Below are 23,436 nucleotides of genomic sequence, written 5' to 3' on the forward strand. Positions count from 1 at the left end.
AAGAGGCAAAGACATAAGTATGTCAATTGAATTTGTGCTCACATATTAATGTAATGGTATTAACATTTTTAATACACTATGAGGGTGTTTGGTTTGCAAGATTGTATTTGGAGATTAAAAATGTAGTGCATTTGGTTATGAGATTCACTCCCACAACTCAATCATAAATGGATAATTATGGGATAATTAATCATAACTAATCCCCTCCAATCAAAATAATCTCACTATTCAATCTAAAATAATATCCTTATTTTATTTAAAAAACTCAACATCAGCACTAATGAGTTAATAAATTAATAATTTAAAAAAATTAGTATATACAACCAAAATTAGGAATATATAAAAAACAACGAAAGAATATCACTGTCCCCTTCCATCTAACTAATTTATTTCGATTGGTTGCAAAGGGAAAGGGATTGCTTTGCAGCAGCATTTTCCACAAGGGAACTTGACTTCAGCTGCCACTGTTGAAATCTCCTTTCCGAAATTCTTTCAAAATACCGTATTTCCCTTAACTTTTCTTCAAATTCATCATGTCTGATTTTGTTTGAGGGGGGAGAGAAATCGATTGTTAATCCTATGCTTTACACTTTACAATTACTGTTTTTGGATCTCCCCCAAATTCAATTGGGTATATTCATTTATCTGACTGATTATGTGGTAATAAGTTCGTTTATTTTGTGCCTGATATGATATAGATGAATGGACAGCCTTCTCTGTTTTAATCTTTTGCCATTCCTTTTTTTTTATTGAAGATTCTAACTGTATGCAATCTGCAGCATCTGTAGATTCTTAGATCTGATTTTCAAGGTGTTGGTGAGCTGATGATGAACAAAAGCCTTACTGGAAAGTATAATTGGATTTATCGCATTTTTTTAATATGTGGCATTGTGATTTAAGATTCTAATTCTTAGTACTCTCGTGCAGCTTCTGATGGAATCTGTGTTCTTGAAAATGTGTTACTGAACTGAAAACTATGACTGAATTCATCACATTTTGATATTTGGAAGTTTTAACTGCTTCAATTCATGGAATCCTCAACTCCCAAGTTGAAACAAAGGCACCGTGCATTGACTACGTTAAGAGTTATAAGGGGCGTTCTGTGTTTGATCATCCTAATCTTGACAGCGTTCGTACTGTTAGTGTTTTTTGGCTTTTGGACAGCTGTTCCCTTGAGATTTTTCAGTTTGCATCACAGCAGGAATGGAACTGCATTCTTTTTTGGAATATGGATTGCTCTTTGGCCATTCTGGTTCGAGAAATTGAATAAGACCAAGGTGGTGTTCTCTGGGGACATCGTGCCTCCAAAGGAACGGGTGCTGTTGATGGCTAACCATAGAACAGAGGTAGATTGGATGTATTTGTGGGATCTTGCTTTGAGAAAGGGACGTGAGGGGGCGATTAGGTATATTCTTAAGAGCAGCTTGATGAAAATGCCGGTGTTTGGATGGGTATTCCATGTCATGGAGTTTATTCCCGTGGAGAGGAAATGGGAGGCTGATGAGTCAGTGATGTGCAAGATGCTGTCGTCTTTTAAAGATCCTCAAGATCCTCTCTGGCTCGCTGTATTTCCAGAGGGCACTGATTTCACGTACTTTTCTCGATCACCTGCTTCTCCTATTTTACTTTTTTGCCTTCATTTCTTGTTGTTTATGTTTAAACTTAACTCCTGCTTCAGATTTGTGGATACAATGTTATTGACTGCTTTGTCAACTTGTTATGTACAACGCAGAGAACAAAAGTGCATTCGTAGTCAAACGTATGCTTCTGAGAATGGACTTCCGATTCTGAAAAACGTGTTACTTCCAAAGACAAAGGGCTTTTATGCATGTTTGGAAAAGTTGAAGGACTCCTTGGATGCAGGTGCTTTATATCTTCCTTTCTTATGAACTTTTCTATCTAAAGGCTATATGTATAAGGGGCATAAAATATCCTTTTAATTAAATCAAAATAATGGATAACGACAATCTATAGGGAAAACAATCTAGAATGCGTCTCCATTTAATGCTTACTTGGGTTTGATAGGGACGACGTCTTATGTTGATCTTGTTAAAGTCATATCTTAGTACTTCATCAATGATATCTAGAACTAGCTGCTTCTAGAAGGTTCCAAGACACACGATTATTCAACAGGATTCAACTCAACCATTTATTTCTGAAGGGCATAATCCACATATGACCCTTACAACAAACACACATATTAGCTAGTCCGTGACACTTAATCCTACTCGAACAACCAACATAGGTTAAAAGGCATTTGTCGTCAAATATGCACTGACACGCCTTTTGATGGAAATCTCTTGTATGCAGTTTATGATGTCACCATAGGCTACCGGCATAATTGCCCAACGTTCATGGACAATGCCTACGGAATTGACCCCTCTGAAGTCCACATCCACGTTGAGCGTATCTCTCTAAGCGACATCCCCTCATCTGAAGATGAGGTATCGTCATGGCTGATGAGAAGATTCAGCCTCAAAGACCAGATGCTTTCTGATTTCTATGCACTGGGACGCTTCCCTCGTGAAGGTACGGAGGTAGGCCTGTCTACAGTGAAATGTATATTGAACTTCATTTTTGTTATGATTTTGACAGCGACATGCATGTATCTCCTCTTCTTTTCCTCAATCTGGTTTAAGGTATATGTTTATTTAGTCTGTGCCTACATGGCTTCAGCTACGTATTTCGATATTCGACCTTCGCCCATTTTCGTGTAGCAATTGCATTAGATATTGAGATAGAAGTAGCGAATTGTTAAGCAGGATTTTTGTTTCTGCTTTCTGCAGACTGTTGTACTTGTTTCTTTATATAATCCTTCATTTATGGTGTTATATTTGTGCAAAAATCTTGCAGCTTCACTTGATTATGTTATGCATCCTTCATTCTTGCAGATTCACGTGTCTGTGTGAGAGAGGGAGAGACAATTTGTTTTAACCCTTTCTATCTTTGCTAGACGTTTTGTTCATGTCGATATTTCAGATTTCCAGCTCAACTTCGATTTCAGTGGAACTGTTTGTAAGGAAGATCAGAAAAAATGGGAAGTTCTTAGATTATTATTGGGATATTGGTCCCTAAAACCATAAACTTTGGTCAAAGTTTGGTATTTCCCACAAACTTTAAAATTGGTCTAGAATATCACAAACTTTGCACTTTGTTTGGTATTTCCTACGGTATGTATATCACCATATTTTGATGACAGACTTAAAGTGGTTTAAAGTATCATAAAACGTATCATGGTTGCCCATGTAAAATAAGATTTTGATGAAAATATCTTATTTGGGTCAATTTGGGAAATACCAAATAAAGTGTAAATTTGTGATATTCTAAACCAATTGGTTGTAACCTTATTTTGGGCGTTGTGTTTGAATGGTTAATTATGTAGGGCTACTTCGACGTATGATATGAATATGAATGACTGTTTTTGAATTGTGTTATCAGTATACGAAATCTTTACTCCATTATGGCTTGGTTGCTATGTGCATCTAATTGTAAGGCAACCTAACAATAATTTGTCATCTATTTATAAGACAAACCCAGTGAATATGATACCACAACCATTTCAGATTGTTCACTTGGAAAATGTTTTACCTCAACAATCTTTCCAAATCCGAGGTTGAGAAGATAATAGGCAAAATGAGGAAATCGAGCGAAATCACTGGCACATCTTTGCATACATCATTGGAAACAACCTCAAACACAACCATAACCAAGACCGTGATAGGAGGAGAGAAAGAGAAGGTCAATCATCAACTTCAAGTGGAGATTGATGAGTTTGAGCAGATGTGTAGGACATCAATGCAGTAAGATTTTGAAGAATTTTGGAAGGGGTGTTATGTCAAACACTTAATATGCAACCAAATTTGTATTACTTTTTGATGAAAAAAATATTTCAATTTGCATTGCAAGATTTGTAATCTAAACATGTGAAATTTCATTTCAATTACTTCAACATACAAACAATCACTACAACAACAAAGAAACAAACACCATATATTACAACATTCAACAATTTTTCTATTACCTATTGTTCTCCTTGATTGATGACAAAATCAAGTCAAAACTCTCAAAATCAGATCCAAGCAGTGAGGTTGAGGATGTTATGACGCCGTCTTAGTCGAAAGGCTCATGTTATGACCTTACTACGTGATTTACCAATTGTAGATTGTAGCTTGAATCAACACACCATAAATGATGAAATCAACACAATGAGAGACGATGCAAATGAGTAGGAATTATATAAAACATAATCAATCGGAAAATCACAATGTAATACGTAAAACAAAAGATAAATGCTTCAGATCCACGAGCTAAGCTCAAGAACAATCACACAACATAACATGACTTGAAGATGGTTGTGGTCTCCTTTTATACTTGGTTGATCACACGCCCCACGCCTTCCTTGCCACCTCACTCCGCCACCTCAGCATGCTAGCTCGGATGAAGCATGTGCTATTATTGATCCACATTATTGAGCCATGTAGCCATCTATGTTGCATGCATGTACGAGTATGGCTGTGGGAGATCCATGCATGCAACAATACCCCCTCCTTAAGGTTCCTAGTCCTCAAGGAACCAAGGAAACCTCTCCTTAATAACGTCCGCAAACTCCCAAGAAGCATCGGCCAGTGACATACACGCCCAATGGATCAACCATTTAGTAGCTGCTTGATTGTGTCTCTTCACCATTTTACGTTCCAAAATAGCCTGTGGTAAAACATCAATGATGTGGGATATGGAGGAAGATCAGCTACTGGACCCGAGGGTGGAGCGGCTGGTTTCAAGAGTGAAACATGTAACACATCATGAATATTGGCAGTCGAGGGCAAGTTGAGTTTGTAAGCAACCTTTCCAATCTCATCCACTACTTGATAGAGACCAAAGAATTTAGGTTCAAGATTCTGATATTGCCCTCGGATGGACTTCTGTCTATAATTCTGCAGCTTCAACCAAATCCAATCACCCACAACAAACTCCTTATCACTCCTATGTTGATCTGCCTGCTTCATCATCTTATCACCCGCCCTTTGCTTTTGAGTATCGCTATAATTTCCTCTCTGTAACAAAGGGCAATATCCACAGCCTCCATAGTTGAGTCTCCAGGTTGGTAAGGAACATGCAAGGGCGGGGCAAAGCCATATAGAGCTTCAAACAGAGTCATTTTGATGCTAGAGTGGAACGAAGTATTGAACCAATACTCAGCCAATCCCAACCAGTGGACCCATGAATGTGGTTTCTCCCCTACAGCACATCTCAGGTAGCATTGAAGGCACCTATTGACCACCTCTGATTGCCCATCTGTTTCTGGCAGTTGAATATAATAAATCCATGCCCAAGAGTGTAAATAATTCCTTCCAAATGCCCCCATAAAGATAGCTCCTCGATCACTCACAACTTTAGTTGGCATTCCTTCAACTACTTTTTTTTGCTGTGAAGGGATGTGATAAAGCCATGAAATGAGCATATTTACTCTGCCTATCCACCACCAGCAATATAGTATCTTTCCCTTGTGAATTTGGAAGAGCCTCAATGAAATCCATAGTTAAGTCAGTAAAAATCGCAGCAGGCATGGGCAGAGCCTGCAACAAACCACCTGGGGATGAGTTCCCTGGTTTATATCTCTGACAGGTAACACAAACTCTTACAAACTCCCTGACTTCTTTCCTCAGTTTAGGCCAATACAGAAGGGCATAAATCCGTTTATAAGTGCCTAAGGCTCCAAAATGAATAGCTAAAGCGGATTCATGGAAGATAGATAAGATTTGAGCCTTTAATTGTAACTCATTTCCCACCACCAGTCTGTCATTTCTTCTCAATTCCGCCTTACACCAAGTGAATTGAGGATGAGAATCTGTATTTTGCTGCTTTTCCTTAAGTATTTGTTGAACCTTGAGAATTTGTATTTTGCTGCTTTTCCTTAAGTATTTGTTGAACATGTGAATCAAACTCCCAAGTAGCCTTGATCTTTGCAATTAGTTCCAAAGGAATAATGAGAGAAGTTAAAGCATAAATCATAACTTCGGGTACCTAGATAAGGCATGTGCCACTGAATATTCAGTGCCCTTTTTATATCTAATCTCATAGTCAAAGTGCATAAGCTTAGTCATCCAAGCTTGTTGAGTAGGTGATGCACTTTTTATTAGCACTATAAATACCTGCAAGTATACAGAGTAAGAATAGTATAGCTAAAGGTTAGTACTGGATATCGATCAAGGGAAAAACAAACATAGACTGTCTATCCTCTACTAAAACTCAATTACTATTTGGAAAACCGAAAGATTTGGGAATTTTTGAAAACAAAGAATAATTTGAAAGCAATAAACAACTAATTGCAAATAAATCACGGAGATAAAAATATGAGAGATAAGAGAATTCCAGGGATGTGCGTTCACATTTTTGGTTATACAAATTCCAACTACAATACCCTAGCACAATTTAGACTTTGATAGAATGAGTCACATATGTTTTGCCCATGCTGTACAAGCGTAGATTACTAACACTAGGGTTGTCAATCCTAGATTCGTAACTCCTAAAAGCTCCTAAGACCCTTGAAGAGTCGTCACTCTCAATTAACAATGCCGTTTTAAGGGAAGCTAATTGTAGTGTCTACTAAGTGCATCTAACTTACCAACCTCCTCTCATGATTATTTAGCAAGTTATATTAAATCATCACCGAATGTGTCACTCAAACGTGAAGTATTATGGAACAACTTTGGGAAGAAACGAAGTAAAAATAAAATGGATATTAAATAGAAAATGAAAGTGTATAACCAAAGAAGATCCAAATGAAGAGGTTTGAGGGGATATATATAGAGGAAATTTCGAGCACCATGAAATAAGGTAAAAGGTTGATAAGTTTGGTAAATATTGGGGAGAAAGGAGGTCAAATTCGTGCACCGCGTTTTCGCAGCGGGCCGCTGCACCTTGGCCAGCGGTCGCTGCACATTGATCAGTAGCCTCTGCCTCTTGGATAGCGGTCGCTACACTGTGTTGCAGCGATCGCTGTGGATAATCCCGTAGCTTCGGAAACTCTTCGAGCGGTCGTTGGGCGTGTTCTTCGTTTTAGCACAACCTTCTTCGGAGCAGACCGCTACTGGCTTAGCGGTCGTTGGGCCCCAGCGGTCGGTATGCATGCTGCAGCGCACCGCTGGGCATCTTGAAGGCTCCAGATTTCCAACTTCGACTTTTTGCTGTCTTTTTAGGCTCAAATATGCACAAATCTCACAAAACACGTCAAAATACCAAAATAGAGAAAATATGCAAAATATGGACATGAATTGTGATTTTGACATTAAAAACAGACCAAATAAAGACATTAAAACAGTGCAAAATCCGAGCATATCAACTCCCCCAAACTTACTTTTTTGTTTGTCCTGGTACAAAATAATAAAGATACAAAATAGACGCACGGAATGCACAAGGACCAGACATCGTAATTGCCTCAAAGTATGGAATAGATGGATCAAGCATGTATTAACGCAATCAAATAAAGCAAGGCTTATTAGTGCACTTTCATTACTAACTCGTGGAACACCTTGAATTCATGCACTCACATGTGGCAAACTTCCAAAGATGGGAAGTGATTCTTTCTCTCACTCTCAAAGTGTATAAAGGTAATGTGTATAAGCACTCAAATCCTGCATCATGCAAAGTTTACCATAGACTTGCTCAAAGTCTAATCCCTCCTCAACTAGAATGATTAAGCATCAAAAGTCCGAAAGGTCTTTATTTTTTGTTGTAATGTAGGCTCTTTTGTAGGTGAGGAATATTTGGCTAAAAAGTGACTCAATATAAAAATATCCCAAGTAGAGTTAAAGTGACTCCACTTTTCTAAACACCCAAGACACTTTTAACACTAATTTTTCTCCTTCAACTCACTTTCCAAACCTTTGATTTTTCTTTTCACAACCTTTCTTTCTATTTCTTTTCTTTTCTTTTTCATAAGCATCCTTTCTAGATCAAGCACACATTTTGAATTTTTCTATTTCACAACTTGCATTTTTCTACAATTAAGCACACTACTTTTTATACTTTCTTCCTTATCTCTCCAATTCCTTACAAAAGATAAGAAAAACTAAACTAACCCAAGGAATTGTCCCCATTTATTTTGGCTTCAAAAGAATAGGCTTTAAGGCTCAAAATTGGCTCCAAAGGGAAAAATTTGAGAGGGTCGAAAATTTTAGGAATAAAAGTAGCTAAGAAAAGATGGCCTAACATCCTCCTAAATCAACTTAAACACTATGTAAACTTAGGCAGACTAGGAGCAAGTTCTAGAAACATATACATGAATGCAGATAAATCACACAAGAAAGAAATTAGGCTCAAATCTCACAAGGTATAAGCATGACTGAAGGCGAACAAGCAATTAACTAATTATGCACCTTTTCACCAAACCATCAAATCAAGACGTCAAGCCATACTTAATCAAAGATGAAAAGAACTCCATATCATTCGCAAGTCGATCTAATGTGTCCCTAAGCATACGTGTTTCTAAGTTCTTCATGTTAAGTTCTTCATGTTAAGTTCATGTTAAGTTCTTCATGTTAAGTTCATGACATGATTTTTTGCCCCGTCCAGCCACTACGCGAAAATTTCAAGGTATGTTTTTATTTTTAGTAGTTTACTCACGGCCCTACCTGTCACGACCGCCCTTTAGGGTTAATAAAAGCGGACGATCGTGATTAAAATGACTTAATAAACAGACATAGAAGACTAGGGTTTCAATAAAAGTCTGACCAAAAATTTAAGTTTAATAAATAAAAAGACTAAAGGTTTAGCATTTATTCAAAAGATAATAAGTTTTCAAACATCCCAACAAACAGTTTCATAGTTAAATAAAAAAAAATAGTAAAGAAAATATCACAGCGGAAGCATCCAAGAGAAGAGTGAAGTCATGTGTGAAGACACAACGACACTCGGAGTTTCAAAACGAACATAGTATATTATTAATTCTGCTCAACACCACCAACCGCTCGTCGCCGCTCAACCTGCACATAAGGAAAACACATGCAGGGCTGAGTACTATAAAAATTCTCAGTGGCCCATGCCGAAAACATTTTAAATAAGAGTATATGTTATCATGCCATACGTAAGTAACCATCGGGGTTTGAGCTTTAGAAAAGCCCGAGGCACCCAAAATATTTTCCATTGTTCAAAATAGCGACTGCGCAGTCATTTTCCCATAGACGTCAACCGTATCTGCCAATACATGACAAGGAATGCGGCCGCAAACCAGGTCACTAGACCGGCCAGCCCGTACGCTAGCACATGGTCTACCATAGGTGTACACTAATCCAAGTAGGGTTTGCGGCCCTACGAGGACCCGAATTCGATTTATATAATAGTGGCAAAAAGCCACATCAGATAGGCACGTAAAAACAAATCAAGACATGATAATCATAGTTATTTCCATCGATAAAACATTAGGACATAGTCCTTATTTAAAAGAGAGCCCATCTCGACCGTTTAGATTTCAAGTACTACTTTCCCTTTGTTATCACGCTTCGCGCACGAGTTATCACCTTTAGATAATATATATTATCAATCAGTCACAAACATCGACTTAATATTATGCATGTCCCTAACGTTTCCCTTTTTCCCCATCTTTGAATAACACATCACGTCATCACATATATATATCATGTATATCACTTATAACAACATAGTTATTTTTGTAAAGATAGAAATCTGGCAGCACTGCGCAACCATTTTATAAAAATTATTAAAAACTCACCCGACTTCCGTTGGGGATAAAATTTTACCACAATGCAGTAGACTCATCAAATAACTTTCAGTTAAAAATTCATGTCAAAATAACCTTTTTAGGTCGGTCAATCGAAAACGTAACCTACTGGCCGAGAAAACATTTTCCGGCAGAATTGCGCAGTCAACTTCACAAATTCACCAAATATTCATCTTTTGTCCAAATGAGTTGAAATTTATACAAAACACAGAAGACATGATGAAGTTTACTCAGAAAAAAAATATAATAAAAAGGAGTTCATTTGGTCGGTCAAAATCGTGTCGGAATCTACTATCCGAATCCACAGTTTTCAATGCTTAAAAATTCGAATTAGGGTTTCATCCCCATTCATTCAAACACAACCTTTTCATGGTTTTAACACACAAACATGCTTAAAAGAGTCCTCACACTCATGTTTTCATATAATCATACATCATTCACCAATGATAATTAAATCTTCATACAATTTCATTCAAAACGCATACACACATACAAATACAAATACCCACCGATTAAATCCTTAGATTTGAAATCCCTACACTCACTATATGCATGAGGGAGTCAAAAGAATGTTTAGATGGAGAGGAATGAAGAATAGAGGTTTGATTGTACCTTTCTTGAACGAAACAATTGGTAGAAACGAATATAACTCTTGATTCTTCAACAAACTCTTGGCGAATCGAAAGGATCTTGAGTAGAGTAGAAGAACAAGTGTGGGAGGAGTGGGGAAGAGAGAATGGGCGTGTGAGAGAGGGAGTAGGCGTGTGAAATTGTGGGGGCTAGGGTTAGGGTTTGGTTTAATCTCTTATTTATAGAGTTAGGAATAAAATATCCTACAATTAAATAAAGATTTGGGGAAGATATGAGGGAGTGGGAATTGGCGTGAATTTGGTGGAGAGATTTTGAAATCTTGGCTATTTAATTAGCCAATGATTTTATTTGGTATTTCACGGAGTAGAATAAAATATTACGGAGCATAATAAAATAATAATTCTCTCAATAAAAAAAATAGGGAAGTGGCGTGAATTATGCTTCTTCCACAAGGAATAAATTTCAAATCTTTAATTGAACAAGATATGACAAGATTTGCTAGGATATTTGAATTTATTCATGAGAGGAAATAAATAGGGGATCAATTAGTATAATGAATAATTCCTCCCCTCCACAATTAGGAGATTTTCGAAATCTCCATGGGGCAAGCATGGGGGTCGACTTTCCTCATGAAGAAAATAAAGAATAATTGGCTTTGGATTTAATTTGGATAATTATCCCAAACAAATAATTATATCCAAGGAAAATAGAATCCCTCTCCAATAAATAGGAGTGGTCGAAAATTTCAAATAAAATGGGCAAGGTAATTATTGATGATCCTATTTAATCTCACTCACCCTTAGAAAAAATAATTCACCACAATATATTTCACACCGCATCAATTATTCAAACAACCACGTCACAATTCAACACGATTGACTATTCCACCCACATCTCAACTCCAAAACAAAATTAGGTCACATAGAAATCAAGCAATTAATTCACTCATCATTTAATTTGCATACTTCACGGCATTAAAAGCATTAAATGCAAAATTTCATGGTTCGAAAATTAGGGTTCAGAAAGTGGGGCGTTACACTACCGACTCTACAAACTTATTTTACACTTTGTTGTAAATAAGTTTAGGGGGATGAAGTGGTGGACCGTGAGTTTAGGTTTTTGTTTTAGCTTTTTAGCTTGAGTTTTTGTTTTAAAATCCCAAAGGTGAATCCATGTCATGAACTTAACATGGATTCACCTTTGGGATTTTAAAACAAAAACTCAAACTAAAAAGCTAAAACAAAAACCTAAACTCACGGTCCACCACTTCATCCCCCAAACTTATTTACAACAAAGTGTAAAATAAGTTTGTAGAGTCGGTAGGGCCGTGAGTAAACTACTAAAAATAAAAACATACCTTGAAATTTTCGCATAGTGGCTGGACGGGGCAAAAATTAAAAAAATTCGAAAAAATTGCGGCTGGAACTGTTGTTGGGCAGCGGTCGCTGGGAGCTATCCACCGGTCGCTACGGAAGTGTCAGAAAGTTTCTAGTGAGTGCCTAGCGGGCCGCTGCGAGCCCCACAGCGGTCGCTGGGAGTGGTCCAGAACCTGCAAAAAGTTCAATCAACACAAAAACGAAAATTAAACACAAAAATAACTTAAAAACATAAAGTAAATGGCTTGGTTGCCTCCTAACAAGCGCTCTTTTATAGTCATCAGCTTGACTTTACCCCTTCTTTACTCCTTGGGTGGTTCTTCTAGTGTCACTTCCTCTTCCATCACCTTGTCCGAACTATAGTATTTCTTCACACATTGGCCATTGGCTTGAAACAACGTACCATCCGGAGCTAGCAACTCAACCATCCCACTATCATAAATTTTCTTGATCATGTAAGGACCGGTCCATTTGGACTTCAACTTTCTAGAGAAAAGAGAGAGTCTCGAATTATGCAACAAAACTACATCCCCTAAGGTGAGCTCTCGTGGACTAATCATCCTATCATGGTAGGCTTTCATCCTTTCTTTGTAAGTAGACGAGCTATCGTAGGCTTCCATTCGAAACTCGTCCATCTCGTTGAGAAAGAGACGCCTTTCCTCATAGGCCTTTTGGAAATCTTGATTCAACTTCTTTATCGCCCAATAAGACCTATACTCCATCTCCAAAGGCAAATGACATGATTTTCTAAAAATAAATTAATAAGGAGACATACCTATAGGAGATTTGTATGCGGTACGGTATGCTCACTATGCATCATCCAAACGGAGTGCCCAATCCTTTCTATTAGTGCTCACTATTTTCTGTAAAATGGACTTGATCGCCCTATTAGCAAGCTCGGTCTGCCCATTGACTTGGGGGTGATATGGCAAGGTTACTCTATGCTTGACTCCATATTTGTCCAATACGTTTTCTAGCCACCTATTGTTGAAGTGAGATCCTCCATCGCTTATGAGAGCACGGGGTGTACCAAACCTACTAAAAATGTTTTTCCTTACAAAAGCAGTTACAACTTTAGAATCATTAGTTTTGGTAGGAATTGCTTCCACCCATCTAGATACATATTCTACTGCAAGTAAAATGTATTGGTACTCCCCTGATTTTGGGAATAGTCCCATGAAGTCTATCCCCCATACATCAAATAATTCTACCTCAACGATGGTGTTCATAGGCATCTCCTTCTTCTTGGATATTCCCCCCGTGCGCTGGCATTCGTTGCATTGGAGCACAAAACTGGCGGAATCACAGTAGATAGTCGGCTAATAGAACCCACTTTGTAAGATTTTAATGGCGGTCCTTTGCACTCCAAAGTGTCCTCCAGTTGGCGACGAGTGGCATCTTTCTACTATCATAAAAGAATTAGTTTCATTTGGTCTTCTGTGAACAGGCTGACACTTCAGCTAGCAGTCAAGGATCTATGTTCAAAAGTGTCTTGAAAACATGCTGTGAATTAATTGAATTTGGTTGGTCCAGGGACCGGGCTCCCCTGGATACCATTATCATGGGACTGGCAACTAGTATTCGTGAACGAAATGATTATGAGGGAGAGGTTAGTATCCATAACACTATGTCAGACTGTCAACTGTTTCTTTTATGATAAGATTAAGATGCAAAACATTTTAATGAATTGCTGATTAGAAGTAAGGAAACAGCAGACAAAGTAAATGCAGTTAGACCAAGACATACATGCTCTTGGGTATTAAAAAACTGTAGCAATTCTACTGTTTTTAACTTTTGACGTTCTAATGTACTTTATCAGGATGGAAAAGAGAAACCAGCTACTCCACCTATACAGATGAACATCATACATTTGTTGGCTGAGCTCAATGTTTGCATGAAGTTGTTGACATGATACTACCACCTCTTTTCATTGAAAGTTTAGAAGAGGGTGATGCTTCTACAGCAGGGTTATTGAGGCTTCACGTCAGTTCCAATCTCTTTATCATAAAATCCTTATGCATCCTTTCAGCTTCTTGCTACGTCTTTCACATTTTGTTTATTTCCATATCTTATAAATTTTATCTCGCACTACTTTCTCAACCTGCGTTTGTTGAGTTACTGCAGCTTCTTGATGCTGTTTCTCGCATGGCGAGTTTAGGTTTTGAGAAGTCTTACCGTGAAGCAGTAGTTCTGATGACTCGGAGCTACATGGGCAAACTCTCAGATGTTGGCTCTGCTGAAAGTAAAACTCAGGCACCTGAGGCGACAGCAGAACGCATTGAGGTATGTTTCGACATTGGATCAGAATATTGGTAGGATACACTGTTAGGGGTAGAATTCTGCTGTAACAATTACTTGCTCACTGGTTCAATCACCTCTAGACATTACCTGCAGGATTTTTGTTGATTGCAAGTGGTATTACATGTAATAAGTTGCGGTCAGATTAGCGTTAGCTATCACTTTGCTCAGATGTCGGCCTGGCGGCTGAGTCCAAAAGTGGAAGGTAAAGTTCAGCAATTATTGATCGTAAAAATCCAATTGTTGGAGCAGATTTTGGTGGGCCTCTCCTTCCTGCTGTGGCGGAAATATGTTCAGATTTTGATCCTTGTGTAGATATAGAACCTTCTATATTGTGCTATTTGGTTCTACGACAAAGTCAGTTTCAACGTCACTTAATAGTGCAGGCAGTGTGGGTACCACCGCTCTCCAAGCTGCTGTACAACGTATTTCTCAAGGATATGAGTTTTGTTGATTAGAAACATAAATTCCAAATAATTGGACACTCCAACCATTTCTTATAGTCATCAATATCCTTAAATATACTTGTGCATGCTTCTTCTGGTGGAACTATTAACATTTTTACTTTATTTTGCATTCACTTTTATTTCATACATCTAGCATTGGTAAAATTAACTTATAAAGGCCATCTGTCCCTATCAATGTGAAGCATGATATCACTCTATATATATGTTCATAAGTTCACAAGGAAAATTGGACTTCACCTGGCTTTGAATATATTGATTCGTAAACTGCATGATAAAAATGGTGTTTCATGGTCACAATATAAGTTGTTTCGGTCCTGAATCTCTCTTCTCTGTAACTTAATTGCTTGAACATTACAGATGGTATCATATATATCAATTAATTTCTATGGATCTGAATTGGAAAGAAAGATGGTAGTAAGAATGCTTGATGTATTTCCTTTTAAAGCCATCAGGAGTTTAGAATTCAATGTGAAAAAAAAAGCACTCCCTCCATGTTCAACTATAGCAACTGAGACCTCAGGGGGTAGTTTAGTTCATCTCTCTTAAGTTTCTACGTAGCATGTCACTTGCTACTAATGATTAGGTTTCTTTGACCTTTGTTGAATAACTTCTTCATTCGCTGTACATGAACAATGATGATAATACGGAGTTGAAGGCAGGTGGTCCATTTATTCTCGATAAGATGTTTGCAAAAGAACATAACGCATAAAAGCCTTGATAAACAAGTGTGCAAATAGTTAACTCTTTCCAACAAAGGAAAGCCTTCTTTCCTTTATGGAAAGCCTCGGCAAAAGCCATTCTATACAATATTCAACAATCTCTCTCTTCTCTTACCTCCCCACAACATTATAGAGGAACTCCACTAACTGGCTCTAATGTAAAAGACAATAATTACAATCATAATGCATTATAAAGGTTTTTGTCCTCTGCCTTCTCCAATACCAAGCAGCGGATTACCCTTGATTATCTTCCACTAACTACATCATTAAGCTGAAATGGCTGCTGCATTAATGCCAGTGTGTATCAATTATACCGCTGTCGAAACAGCCTTGTCCTGAAGGCTGGAAGTGAAACCTAAATGCATTGCGTTGTCCGGAGGAAGCTCGTACTCAAGCTTGCAGACTTTAGGGTAAGAGCAAAAAAAGAAGATCCAAAAGAGCGCAACCCATGGTTGAATGTGCCTGCCTTGCACCCCATCAAACATTAGGATGTTGGAGTCGCACTACCAACGGGTTGGACAATCCGGAAAAACATTGAACGGCAGGTGGGCCCAACCGTAACTGTTAGGCTCATGGCCATGTGACTCGGCTCGAGGCTGGTTCGGATGAGATAGCTCAGCTCATAGGCTCGGATGAAACAGAAACTTAACCATGCATGCGGTTGGAGAGTCGGTTGTAACAGACTTGTTTCTCATCAAGGCATTGCGGTTTTGGACGTTTGCATGCTGAGTATATATGTATAGGGAGCTACTCTTTCCGGCAAGAATGTGAGGAGAATCAAAGAAGGAAAGAAGAGAGAAATACTTGAGCTCGTATCTTAAGAGTAGATAGCGTGCGTGTATTGTCCTTCATCCTAGTTGTGTTTCCCATTGTAATCTCCATCTTTACTCGTGAATAAACTTCTCATATAGTTTCCCGTGGACGTAGGTTTGATTTAAACCGAACCACGTAAAATCCTTGTGTTGCTTCGTTCTTGATTGTTTTGATTTCATCGCTATCACCAAATTCTACAATTGGCACCGTCTGTGGGAAGTGAGGAAGGCGATGGCGATGGCTAGATTCGAGACCGAGAAGTTCAATGGCTCGAACGATTTTGGTCTATGGCAAATCAAGATGAGGGCATTACTTACTCATCAATGATTAGATGAAGCTTTGGAGCAAGGAGAGAAGGATGATAAATCTGATGCGAAGCAGATCGAGATCTTGAAGAAAGCCAAGAGCGTGATCATTCTGAATCTGGATGACAAAGTATTGAGAGAGGTTGCAAGAGAAGAATCTGCAGCTACGATATGGAAGAAACTGGAGGATCTCTACATGACCAAATCGCTGCCCAACAGGTTATATCTTAAACAACGCTTATACTCTTTCAGATTTAGTGATGATAAGCCGATTGAGGATCAATTGGATCAATTCAACAAGATTCTAGATGATCTGGAGAATGTTGATGCTAAGATGGAAGAGGAGGATAAGGCGATTGCATTGCTGAATGCACTTCCCATATCGTTTGAACATTTCAAGGATGCTATGTTGTATGGAAGGGAGAAGTCCATTACACTGATGGAAGTACTAACAGCCTTAAAGTCAAAAATCTTGCAAAGGTCTGAGAATGGGCAATCTGAGGCATCTGCAGAGGTCCTGAATATCAAGAAATTCAAGTTCAAGCATAAGCCTAAATCTGGAGCCTCCAAGAATTTCCAAGAAAAGCAGAAAGGAGAAAGGAAGGAGACCCGCAGTTGTCATTACTGCAATAAACCAGGGCATATTAAGAAGAACTGTTGCTGTGATAATAAACAAGTCCCCTTCATCAGCAGTGAATTTTGACATACCTGATGCAAGATGGCATGGCCATCTACCTGATTTCAGCAAGCTAAGATCCTTTGGTTGTAGAGCATATGCACATGTCAAGCAGGGAAAGTAGTAGTCTAGAGCATTGAGGTGTATTTTTCTGGGATATCAGAGTGGTTCCAAGGCCTATAGACTCTAGTGTACTGAACCTAGAAATGGAAAATTGATAGTGAGCAGAGATGTCACTTTTGATGAGGCTTATATGCCTTACCTTGCAAAAGAAAGAAGGACTGCATCAGTTGAGGTTGAGCCAGTGGATAATAATGACACTATAGCCACTGATGCAGATAATGATATAAGACACTTAGAGATTGAGCATGATGCTGCTCCTTCACAAACTACCCCCACAATACCAAATGCGGCAAGAGAGAGACCAAAGAGGGTACCAAAGCTGCCATCCAGATTCTCAGATTATGAGATGACCTATTTTGCACTTCATGTGGGAGAATGCATAGAGTTTGATGAACCTGCCACATATGAGGAAGCAATGAAAGGGAATGAATGGGAAAAATGGTTTGAGGCTATGAAAGAAGAAATAGAGCCCCTCATGAAAAATCAAACATGGATCATATCTGACATGCCATATTCTCATAAACCAGTGAGATGCAAATGGATATTTAAGAAGAAGGTGGAGGTTTCTGATGGGAACAAGATCAGATACAAAGCAAGAACCTTGGAATATTGTGACACTCACTCCATGAGCCAAATCTGGCCTTGTGACACTCACTCTGATACCTAAAAGGCAGCAAGAACCTTGGAATATTGTTCAAGAGAGTTGATTCTGGAGTTGATGATCCATTGATGGGATATTGTGACTCTGATTATGCTGCAAATTTGGACAGCAGAAATTCTCAAACAAGTTATATATTCAAGCTTTATGGTGCTGCAGTTAGTTGGAAATCCACACTTCAACCGGTTGTTGCTCTATCCACCACAGAGACTGAGTATGTTCCTCTTACAGAGGCAGTGAAGGAAGGGATCTGGTTGAAGGGAATCTTGGCTGATTTTGGAGTAGAACAAAAGAAAGTTAAGGTGTTTTGTGATAATACTGGGGCCATTAGTCTGGCAAGACACCAAGTGTTCCATGAAAGATGTAAACACATAGACATTCGGCTGCATTTCATCAGAGATATGATTGAGAAGGGTGAAGCAGAGGTGTTGAAGGTTGGCACGGAAGATAATGCAACTGATGCATTGACTAAGGCACTACTAGTCTCCAAGCTAGAACATTGCTTAAGGCTAGTAAGTGTGGCACAGTGAGGTGGAGTGTTGAGATGGAGACAAAGTATGAGGGAATGATTCACATGTCCAAGGTGGAGATTGTTCGGCTCATGGCCAGGTGACTCGGCTCGAGGCTGGTTCGGATGAGATAGCTCAGCTCATAGGCTCGGATGAAACAGAAACTTAACCATGCATGCGGTTGGAGAGTTGGTTGTAACAGACTTGTTTCTCATCAAGGCATTGCGGTTTTGGACGTTTGCATGCTGAGTATATATGTATAGGGAGCTACTCTTTCCAGCAAGAATGTGAGGAGAATCAAAGAAGGAAAGAATAGAGAAATCCTTGAGCTCGTATCTTGAGAGTAGATAGCGTGCGTGTATTGTTCTTCATTCCTAGTTGTGTTTCCCATTGTAATCTCCATCTTTACTCGTTAATAAACTTCTCATATAGTTTCCCGTGGATGTAGGTTTGATTTAAACCGAACCACGTAAAATCCTTGTGTTGCTTCGTTCTTGATTGTTTTGATTTCATCGCTATCACCAAATTCTACAGTAACCCTGCGCCTAACCTAACTGTGCACCATTGCTCCCGACCTGCATCTCTGCTGAAAATCTTTGACTCATACATGCTGCAGAAGCGGGACAACAACTCGTGCATGGCCTAGCACCTTGGCTACATGTGGTGTCCTCATCGAGATTGTCTGATTATGGAGAGGAACTGCGAAACTCACCATGAACCCCTACTGAGGCGTCTGAGATTTGGGCGTTGGACTAAAATTGGTTTGTTGCATGGCTTAATTCAAATCTGCTGCAGGATTAGAAGAATGACTTGCAAGATTAAGCGAATAGGCGGAGATGGAATCAGGCCATTGATAATACGTGATGAAACTGAGGATGGGGGTGCAGATGTTGGGATGACTGAGTCCTGGCCGGTTGTGTTGGATGAACTGTCGTGCGGAGGTTGCGAATTGTGGCAGTGAGCGTAGAGTGGTTGGGTGGGTGCCAAGTGAGGAGTTCGAAGCTCCTGCATGAGGGTTGTGATAAGTACTTATTTGTTATTTGGTGCCATTATTGATATTTTATGTACGTTATTTGGTGCCATTATTGATATTTTAAATGACAAGTACTAAGTACTTATTTGTTATAAGTAATTTTTTTGTTGGCAAAATTTTGTGTTCAGGTGAAATGGGTTGAAGATGAGTTGGAACTCAATGCTCTGCATCACCCAGGTAGTCGTCGTGGGAGTGGGAATGAGACAGCTGCTGGTACTCAAAGAAGTGCTCTTGCTGCTGCTTTAGGAGGGCGAGTGGAGGTTTCTGCAATGAGTACAATCTCAGGTCATTCAATAGTACATTCTATTTAGGCCAACCAGACCTATGTTTGGCTTTATTAAAGTTAAGTTAGTCACCCTTCTGTTATTTAAGAGGTGGCTCCAATCCTAAAAATATGGATACCATATATGTGACTTCTGCAGGTGGTGTCAAAGTAACCTACCTATCTTCTAGCAGTAGCATTTCTGGAGATAATACGATTTAGCAGCAATGGAGGCCCAAATTCAACTGCGTCTCGGAGTGCCTTCAGCTGCGCCTTTGAATACCTAAGAAGTCCTAATCTTATGCCGGCTGTATCTCAATGTTTGACTGCTATTGTTCAGCGGGCATTTGAAACCGCAATAACTTGGCTGCTATTCTCCTCTTCATCCTTGTTTCTCTTTTGTCTTGTTTGCAGATCTGCACAAGTTTGACATGTTCTTTTGGGAAACTTTTTGGAATTTTTATTATATTTGGATAACTGCTTGCATAACTTGTTCTCATTTTGTTGGACACCTTTACGAAGACTAGTTTGTTATTTAATTTATATAATCCTGTAATTCTTTTGTTTTGGGTTTTAATTATGTATTCTGTTTAATTCTTTCGCTATGCTTTTTCTTTATTCTATTATCTACTGGGAGATTTCTTTCCAAAATGTCATGGTCCAATTGCAATTTGCTGCAGGAGGATAGAGCATCTGTGACTGGGCCTGAAGCTGAGATTAGAGAGTCTACTCTCTCGGTCCATGACTTGTCGCAGAGGGATGAGCATGTACGGGATATATCTTTTACTTTGTTAACACAACTCAGAGATAGATTACCTCAGGTAACATTCCCTATGGTTTGTCATCTCCTCTCTCTTCATTTTCTAGCTCACATTTCCAAGAATAACTTTAAATGGTTACATGACTTACAGATATTGTGGAATTCATCTTGTCTGGATGCTCTTCTGCTTTCAATGCATAATGATCCACCTTCTGCTCTAGTGAGTGATCCTGCTTACGTTACCAGTGTCCGCACTTTGTACCAAAAAGGTTGTCCGTGAGTGGATTGTTGTGTCACTTCCACATGCTCCATGCACCAGTCAGGGTCTTCTTCAGGTTTATAACTTTCTTCACTGGATATTCTTTGTGTTTTCTTCTTAATCTTTCCTCTATCCTTCCAAATGGAGACTCAGTTTTGCTTGTACCTTCTCTATGTTCAGGAAAACATTTGCAAAGCTAATACACGGCAGAGAACACAGCCAGCAGCTGATGTTGTTTCTCTACTGTCTGAGATACGGATAGGCACAGGTAAAAAGGATTGTTGGAATGGTCCAAAAACTGCAAACATTCCTGCAGTTATGGCTGCAGCCGCGGCGGCGTCTGGTGGGAATCTGAAGTTGATGGATGGATTCAATTTGGAGGTTCTTGGTACTGGTATGGTCAGTGCGACAGCAAAGTGTAAGCATGCAGGAGAAATTGCTGGAATGAGAAGGTTATAATGAGAGCATTGATCAATCTACTGGTGCTCTCAATCTAGATAATCCGGATGGATCAGCACAGCCACCACAGCCTAAAAAAGAATCGTTCAATGAGGTATTGCTTTCCAAATTTGTACGGCTGCTTTAACTGCTGCGGAGAAAGGGGAAGAAGTAGACAAATCATCTTTCCGTGAAACTTGTTCTCAAGCTACTGCATTGCTTTTATCCAATCTGGTAATAACATTTTGTAAACTTCTCCTTGTATTAGTTATGACGTGAATTTTCTTTCTTTTTTAAACACATGATTTAACATATTTTATCAGGATTCAGATTCAAAATCAAATCCTGAGAGCTTTTCTCAACTTCTGCGCCTTCTCTGCTGGTGTCCAGCTTACTTAACCACACTTGATGCTGTGGAGACTGGCGTGTTCATATGGACATGGCTGGTTTCTGCTGCTCCTCAGTTGGGTTCTGTTGTGCTTGCTGAGCTGGTAGATGCCTGGTTATGGACAATAGACACTAAGCGAGGCCTTTTTGCTTCGGATATAAGGTGTTATGGACCTTCTGCGAAGTTGAGGCCCCAACTTTTTGCTGGTGAACCCCAGCTGCGGCCAGAGAAGGATCCGGTTGAACAAATAATGGCACATAGGCTGTGGCTTGGATTCTTTTTTTGATCGATTTGAAGTAAGATTCAATCTTATACTCTTGTAGGCCTTATTCAAAGTCTCCTTTGTCTGTATCAAAATTTTGTTCTGATCCTAAATGTTACATAGTACTTAATAAGCTGCCAATGATGCCTGGAAATATAAATGTTGCATGAAAAAATATATTGTTACTGTGGGAACCTTAAGCTATAAAGTGCATATGAATACATGTTAACTCATTGCTTTGAAATATTGTCTTCTCAGATAGTTCGGCTGATACGGTCAACAGCCTCGGTGGATGGAAGGTGTACACCCGCCGCAAAAAGGGGAAAGAGGTTGGAGGCGGCGAGATAAAGAAGGGAGCCAGCGTAGGGTTTGAAGAAGTCAGCCACCCAGCTCGGCAAGCAGTTCAGCCGTTTCCTACTTTCATGCATTCCTAGTTTTATGCTTTTTAGATAAGCTGCGTTTAGTATAAATAAATGTAATTAGGGAGTTCAATTCATCTTGGATAGATCATTTGTAATTGGACGACTTAGTCGTAGGCCTCTGCGGAGGAGTGTTCTTCATTATTCTTTTTGCAATACAAGTGATCGAATTCCATCCATTACTAGCCTTACGGTTGACAAGTCGTAATTCCGTGCACCTCTCGTGCTCCCTACCCCTCCCCTCGCCTTTCACTCCTAACAATTGGTGCGGTGAACGATGGTTAACTCAAGGGCGACTCACGACTGAAGGAATTGGAGAAGGCGACCGGGGATCTGCGTCAGAGCAATCTTTCATTGGACTCGGCTGTCAAGGAACTCAACACTCAGTTCCGCCACACGGAGGACCAGGTAGCCGAGGTCCGTTCCGAACTCACGGCCATGCTCCTGGAGATGCGAGCAGGCTTCGCGTCCCTGAACCTCAAGGATGCATCCAACCCCGGGGATGGTTCCACTTCAGCGAACCACGCCTCAAAAACAGAGGCGGCCGGGGGCGCCTCGGTGTCGCCCATGCCCACATTCGATGGCTCTAATGCCCTCGCTTGGCTGGCACGAGCTGAGCATTATTTCTTGATCACCGGGACTGCTTCCGAGGATCGGGTGGCCTTGGCGATGGTGGCACTGGCGGGAGAGGCCCTGCCGTGGTACCAATTGCTACGACACCGAGTCCCGGATCTGACATGGGCTCGGTTCGCAAGAGAGCTGATGAAGCGTTTCGGAGGCACCGGGGCCCTGAACGAATATGAAGCATTCGCGGCGGTAAGACACACCGGGTCGCTGGCGGAATTTGTGGCGGCCTTTGAGGCGCGCCTTGCACAGGTACCGGACATCTCGTGCCAGCAATACTTGGGTTTTTTCATGGCTGCCCTCCGACCCGAGGTGCGGCTGCAAATGAAGGCCGCCAAAATCACGACCTATGAGGATGCGGTCGAAATGGCCCTAGACCTCGACATCATGGCATCGGCCCAACCTCAGCGGCCGACCCCCTCCCAAACCATGGTCTAGACGCACTCTTACCAGATCCACTCAAATCGGTCAGCCACGAAAGGGTATTCTCCGAACCCCTCGTACTCGACAGCCTCGTCGAAGCCAGTCTCCAAACGCTTTCGGAATAGTGCTATGTATTTCCCCTCCGGAACATTGACGTCATTTTGGGGGTCGCATGGCTCGCGTCCCTCGGCTATGTCATGGCGAATTGGCAGCGTTCGACCATGGACTTCCGAGTACATGGCCGCCCCGTCTCACTTAAGGGCGACCCGTCCCGTCGGCTAGATCGCAAATCCT

At 40.0% G+C, this 23,436-nt stretch overlaps 2 protein-coding genes and 1 pseudogene across 10 annotated transcripts; 2 read left to right on the top strand and 1 right to left on the bottom strand.

Moving 5' to 3' along the window:
* The first annotated feature begins 361 nt into the window (after positions 1 to 361).
* LOC121805631 (probable 1-acyl-sn-glycerol-3-phosphate acyltransferase 5) lies at positions 362 to 2,831 on the top strand. 9 transcript variants are annotated; one of them, XM_042205571.1, is made up of 5 exons: positions 362 to 502; positions 780 to 850; positions 928 to 1,591; positions 1,733 to 1,863; positions 2,311 to 2,831. In XM_042205571.1, exons 3-5 carry the CDS (start codon positions 1,029 to 1,031, stop codon positions 2,715 to 2,717), a joined length of 1,101 nt encoding a protein of 366 aa, XP_042061505.1. In that variant the 5' UTR covers positions 362 to 502; positions 780 to 850; positions 928 to 1,028; the 3' UTR covers positions 2,718 to 2,831. The 9 variants fall into 9 exon arrangements, with proteins under 9 accessions (XP_042061505.1, XP_042061501.1, XP_042061497.1 ...); XM_042205569.1 differs by having other exon boundaries at positions 388 to 660; XM_042205570.1 differs by having other exon boundaries at positions 388 to 631.
* Positions 2,832 to 12,008: 9,177 nt separating this feature from the next.
* LOC121803986 lies at positions 12,009 to 12,428 on the bottom strand. The gene has a single exon (XM_042203547.1). It carries the CDS (start codon positions 12,426 to 12,428, stop codon positions 12,009 to 12,011), a length of 420 nt encoding a protein of 139 aa, XP_042059481.1.
* A 625-nt stretch (positions 12,429 to 13,053) lies between these two features.
* LOC121803987 overlaps positions 13,054 to 23,436 on the top strand; it is a 39,114-nt pseudogene continuing 28,731 nt past the window's right edge.

The sequence above is a fragment of the Salvia splendens genome, chromosome 5 (assembly GCF_004379255.2).
Source record: "Salvia splendens isolate huo1 chromosome 5, SspV2, whole genome shotgun sequence".
NCBI lineage: Eukaryota > Viridiplantae > Streptophyta > Magnoliopsida > Lamiales > Lamiaceae > Salvia > Salvia splendens.

What these genes read in the sequence shown, in the direction of transcription:
- LOC121803986 (XM_042203547.1), bottom strand. Translation starts at nt 12,428, where the DNA reads ATGGAGTATAGGTCTTATTGGGCGATAAAGAAGTTGAATCAAGATTTC.
- LOC121805631 (XM_042205567.1), top strand. Translation starts at nt 1,029, where the DNA reads ATGGAATCCTCAACTCCCAAGTTGAAACAAAGGCACCGTGCATTGACT. An exon ending in CCAGAGGGCACTGATTTCAC is followed by an intron (nt 1,592 to 1,732) that starts GTACTTTTCTCG and finishes TGTACAACGCAG; the next exon opens with AGAACAAAAGTGCATTCGTA. An exon ending in GAAGGACTCCTTGGATGCAG is followed by an intron (nt 1,864 to 2,310) that starts GTGCTTTATATC and finishes TCTTGTATGCAG; the next exon opens with TTTATGATGTCACCATAGGC.